This window comes from Setaria viridis, chromosome 3 (assembly GCF_005286985.2).
Source record: "Setaria viridis chromosome 3, Setaria_viridis_v4.0, whole genome shotgun sequence".
NCBI classification, from domain to species: domain Eukaryota; kingdom Viridiplantae; phylum Streptophyta; class Magnoliopsida; order Poales; family Poaceae; genus Setaria; species Setaria viridis.
In genome coordinates this window covers 9,684,898-9,690,515 of record NC_048265.2, presented here as the reverse complement: position 1 = coordinate 9,690,515, position 5,618 = coordinate 9,684,898, and the positions used below count along the sequence as shown (strand labels likewise).

The following is a 5,618-nucleotide window of genomic DNA, read 5'->3' as shown; positions in this document are numbered from 1 at the left end:
ATTGAAAACATCTTCCCTGAATTTTTCAGTCTAGTAAAATGGTGTGCATGATGTGGTCATATAAACTGAAAAATGTGGATGCGGTAGCATGGTTTCTGCATGCCTAGCAGACTAGCAGTAAAGGTCAATCACTTTGTAGTGCAGATGCTATACCGTTTAATTCTTCGCTGCGTTGAGATTTCACTTTCAGGGGATCTCTCCATTTTCTGTTACTGTCCTAAATGGGGTTGGACGGGTGATAAGTGGATGCGGTGCGTTGCTGCCTGGTGCTTTGCTACTGGTTGGTGAGCTCTTCCCAAATTTTGATCTCAGCTCATTGTCAGCCTTGGTTCATGTAATCGTGCTGCTTCTCGGATTGGTGCTTCCCCTCCCTTTGGTCCATGACAGTGAATGCTTTTTGACGCTCAAGCTTTGTATTACGAGGAAATTACGAACACTGCGTCATAATGCTATGCCCGCAGAATACTTGACATGAGTCAGGGCTGGTGACAGTCACCAGTGCATATATTGCAGAGTTATTACTGGATGTGGTCGCGTATAGGTTGAACTTGGTCTTCAACTATCTTAAGGTTGGCATTTTGATGAGGGGCCAAAAGACTCACTGGAACACTAAACACTCAGTTCATTTCCTGAGGAGTTACGCACAACAGCTGTCAGAAATCCGACAGCAAGAAGATTAAGTGACATGAACGGGAAGGCAGTTGCTGTAATGCGGAGAAGTGCAAATCCTTCACGGCCGCAATTGAGATGGGAGAAGCCACGGCCAGGATATGTAAAACTAAATGTTTATGCTGCATTTTTTCAACAGTCCAGGCTCACAAGAGTGGGAATTGTTGCTATAAACGAAAAGGGAGTTGTGATCGTGGCGGCTCGCCGTGTACTCTCTGATTTTTCAGATGCTGAGGAGTCTGAGCTCATGACGTGTGGAGGTCTGAACCTGGCATTCCAGTGGATACACGACCCAATTGTCCTGGAGTCTGACTGCTCATCAGTTTGCAACGCCATGAAATCCAAAGAGGATAATAGAGGTCAGCTGGTATTCTCGTTGCCGGAGGTGATTGAGCTCGTGGATTAGGCACGCTTCAGATGTAGTTTGCACATTTTGTTGCTGACGACTGTAACCCTGTGTTGAGTATATGTCTTTATGAAATCCATCTCAGTTCGGAAAAAAAAAGGTTGGCACTTCGACAGACAATCCTTCCACTCCATCCTTACGTTGCAAAGCTACCAATGCAGCAACATAACATTAGTACCTGGAAATTTGTCATGTTACCTTTCAGTTATTTGTGACGAGTGTAGTTAGGGTCACAGCTCTTGTTCCCAGATAGGAATGCAATTATGCAAATCCAGTCGCTAATCCGCATAGATTGTATTGTACTATTGTAACTAGTGCCATTTGTTGGAGCAGAATGTTGTACAGACAGTTTGCATTTGGATTACTTTGTTTTCGTCGCTCGAAAAGGTTACGAGAACCTACAGAACATTCATGTTGGATGTTAACTGACAGCTCTGAGCTTCCCTTTCTCAAGTCGTAGAAGTTTTCTTAGTGTATAATCATGCCCATACTCCGTGGATTAACATTTTTTAATAATTCATTATCTTTGTACAAGCACAGCAGCAGACTCATCCATCATTTGCCATGCTGCTCGACCACGATCTCTTGGAGGTGACTATGGGCTGCTTACAGGCCCAAGAAGTGGCCCAAACCAACAGAGCAGATGGCCTGGCCTGGTTTTTCTTTTCAAAGGGAGAGTGGCCCGGCCTTCTTGCTCGACAAGAAAAGTCTCCCCAGGCTTGCCAGCTCATCAAGAGCTCGGCAACGGCCCCACTCACCCCGAGCTAAAAGATTCGAAAGGGGATCTCGCAGCCGGCAACGGCTTCTTCCTTCCTCGCCGTCTCCCTTTCTCTTCCGCCCCCATCCACCGACCGCCGGTCCGCCGCTCCAATCCAACCAGCAGTCCAGCAACCACCCCTCCGCCCCCGCGCTCTCCCGTACGCCGTCCATGGCTGCCCGGCGGTCCTGGGCGGACCTTCCCGCCGATCTCGTCGCAGAGATCGCCCGTCGCGTGCCGTGCCTCACCGACCGCGTCCGCGCTGCCAGGGCGTGCCGCACCTGGCTTGAAGGCGTGCTGAAGGACCCGTGCCCGCTCAAGATCCCATGGCTCCTCCTCCCCGCCGACGCTCTCCCGCCCGATGCCATCCGCAGGGCGTCCTTCTTCTGCGTCCTCTGCAACCGCGCCCACCGCGTCGCCGTCCCGAACGACATGGGCGGCGCACGCTTCTTCGGCGCGTACCCCGGGGGCTGGCTGTTCCTCGCCTACGGCCAGAGCTGCCGCCACGGGCTGATCAACCTCCGCACCCACGAGAGCCTCTACCTCCCCGACAACGCCGTCACATTTGACGAATCGGCGTCGAACCGGAACCATCCCATGCTCATCCGCGCCGCCACCCTTTCTGCCCCGCCGGCCCCGCTCGAGGGATGCGTCGCCGCCGCCATCGTCACGGATCTTACTCCGGATTATTTCTTCGATCCAGTGCATATTACGCTTTGGCGCATGGGGAGCCGGCTGGGCTCCACCATGTTCCAGTTCGACGCCGAGGACGTCATATACCACAACGGCGCCTTCCATTTCCTCTCCCAGCATGGGGATCTGCTCATTTGCAGGCCAGAATTCCAAGATGAAGCGCCCCTGGAACGACTGCAAGTGCGGAGGGAATACCACCCGATGGTGGGCGTGGGCTTTGTGCTGAACGCCGGCGCTTGCTACCTCGTCGAGTGCCGCGGAGAGCTTCTGATGGTCATGCGAGTCCAGCCTCATCAAGATGTGACATCGCAGTTCAAGGTGTACCGGATGACACAGGATCAGGCACAGGACGCCGACCAAGCTTTCTACCGTTGGACCGAGTTGCCCGCGCTGGATGGCCGGATGCTGTTCATCGGACGCGGCTGCTCCAGATCCTTCGAGGCGGCTCATTTCCCCGGATCTCAGGAAGGCATCTACTTCTTGGATGACGGGAATTTCTATTCGGCGCCGATTATATGCGTCGGAGACAAGCCCCCGCAGTACGGCTGCTGCAAAAACGGGGTCTGGTCCGGACCGCCTGATCATGTCCGCTACTGGTTCCCGGAACAGCGCCCATCGACCTACTCGTCTCCGGTATGGTTTCTCCATTGAGACCACGTCTGTTGTTCGATCTTGTTTTGCTGCCAGTCGATGACGGTTGTTGATCTGTGTATGCCTGATGAATGGTCAAGGTGTTTCAGTAGTGCGCCACTAGGGCTTCATCCCACTTCTGAAACAAAAAGGTCTTCTACAGTTGTTTGTTCAATTGCTGTATCATGTCAGCATTTCTGGCATACTCTTGTCAGATAATTGATAATGCATTTCAAGACTAGGTGCAGTGTGTTGTTGTTTGGCTAGGTGACACTTTTACATTGCTCCCTTTTGCGTTGTTCTTAATCTTGCTGACACACAGTTGTTTTTTAATGAAATTTCCTGCCTAGTAAACTGGGAGTACTTATCACGGTAGTCATGCTCTGCATTTTCATTTTTCGCTTGCCCTTTCTGAACTCGTGAGGGCGGCTAATTTACTTTCTTGTAAATTCGGGTACCTGCTAGTTTTCATCAATTCAATGCAGAAATGCCAGCCGTTTTATAATGTCTGTGTATGAAGCAATAGAAAGTTCAGTTTGAATATGTGTGTTGGTGACCAGATTTCTCCTTATGCTTGCAAGATGAACTTGTCTGATTCAGCATCCGTAGCTTGGAACTAGATGAACACTCTGATTCATTACCATGTGCTTCTGTGAAAATTAATATTAGTTTAACTAGTGTTAGTTCTCCAGTTTTTCATTTTATAAAATAAGTTCCGAGGCTTTAAGCATAAGGGTTAGCTGATTGACAACTCATTTTCTAGTCTCCCAAGTATCAAAATTACATGTCTGACTTCTTTGACCATACTCATTTTACAATGGATACATCTCAGCTGTGTCAGCACAATGTAGCTTGTCCTCATTTGCATCATAAAATTGGTTTTGTCCTTTATGATTGGTCCAAAAGAGAACTCATGGGATGCTAGTACTTTGTTAAATTCTTCCCATAATATTTTTCTCTTTATGGGGAGATCATATGGTCCAGGCTCTATGAATTTAGTCGCTAGGCCTTAATTTAGAGCTAAATTCACAACGTGGAATGCTAGATTCAGAATATGGAACGCTCAATTTTTTCGGATCGGTAGACAGTGTGACTGATTTGCTAAGGCCATTCCACGAAATCAGTATCTGAGAGCTTGCTATACTCACAATGGCACGATCAGATACTGATTTCAGGGCACCGTGGCAAGTTGAAGAAAGCATGCGGCACAAGGCTCTCGCCAAACACGCTGAACATAGGCGCACCCCTAAAATAGATTTATCTGTACACCATGTTCTCTTTCAGAGAGTACAACCTGCCCTCGCTGCAGGGGAACCCGATGTGGATGCTGCTGCTCCCAACAGAGACTGCCTTATGGGAGGATGTCAACGTATAGTAGGGACGACGCAGCCACGGCAGCCGATGCAAGTTCACCTGATGGCACTGCGTCGACCGGTTCATGGGCGCCTCGTAGTCTTGCATTGCCCATTTATCTAGCGTCACGTAATTCTGCATGGTCGCAACGTCAAGCTCCCCGTCTAACTCCAACAGGTCCATGCACGCTGGAGTGTCATGATCATCCATGCTGCCACCCTTCCGGCGCCGCTGGTTCCACTGCATGGATGTGTCGCCCCCGCAATTGTAACCCTCCCTCATCCCCAAAGCACCTCGGCCCTTGATTTCATTATGTTCTGGCACATAGGTAGTCAGCTTGACTCTTGTTCGCGAGAAGTTGTGGAAAATGTGGAGGACCTAATCTACCATCGGAATGCCTTCTTTTTTTGCCTTCTCTCTTTTTTTAACAAGAAGCTCCCTTGGACCAGCTACGAATTCCAACCGGTTGTAGATGAAGACGTAGGGTGTCCCTACATCCCGGAATTTGTCGTATTCGGTGGATATTTCGTCGAGTGCCGCAGGGAACTTCTGATGGTCATCCGTATTCGTCATGCACAGCATCGTGGGACGAACTAGAGGCGCTCGAGGTTGAATTGATATTCGTCGGGCGCGCCTGCATCTAGGTGTTTTGAGGTGACCGACTCAGTGGCGAGCGAAGGATTTTACAAATAGCGGTGTATATAATATTTATATTTTGTTCCAAAATATATATAATTCTACCATATATTTAGCAGTATTCAACAATGTGAAATTCGCTTGTCTGTTTCTACTGTATATAGTTGTGAAATTTGAGAAATGACAAGATTATTTAGGCAGCAGAATCTCGTTGGAACTTTGGATCATGATATTCAAAGGGCATACTATCCTTCAAACGCACTAAGCCTCCAACCAATAGTTTTACAGGCTATAGAAATTGTGTAATTTGTCATCTCTTTCTTGTCTTTTTTAAGTATTCTATAGCTCTATAAATATACCTTTTACAAAATTATAAAACTCCCCCACAATGTTTCTTTAAAAAAATCACAATGTAGTTGTCTTAATAAAAATATCAAAAATACTGGTGTTCTCATATAACTATATTTAAAACAT

The 5,618-nt window shown here is 48.2% G+C and overlaps 1 protein-coding gene across 1 annotated transcript; it reads left to right on the top strand.

The window, feature by feature from the left end:
- The first annotated feature begins 1,734 nt into the window (after positions 1-1,734).
- On the top strand, positions 1,735-3,522 carry LOC117849015 (F-box/kelch-repeat protein At1g57790). The gene has a single exon (XM_072292292.1). It carries the CDS (start codon positions 2,004-2,006, stop codon positions 3,174-3,176), a length of 1,173 nt encoding a protein of 390 aa, XP_072148393.1. The 5' UTR covers positions 1,735-2,003; the 3' UTR covers positions 3,177-3,522.
- The last annotated feature ends 2,096 nt before the right edge of the window (positions 3,523-5,618 follow it).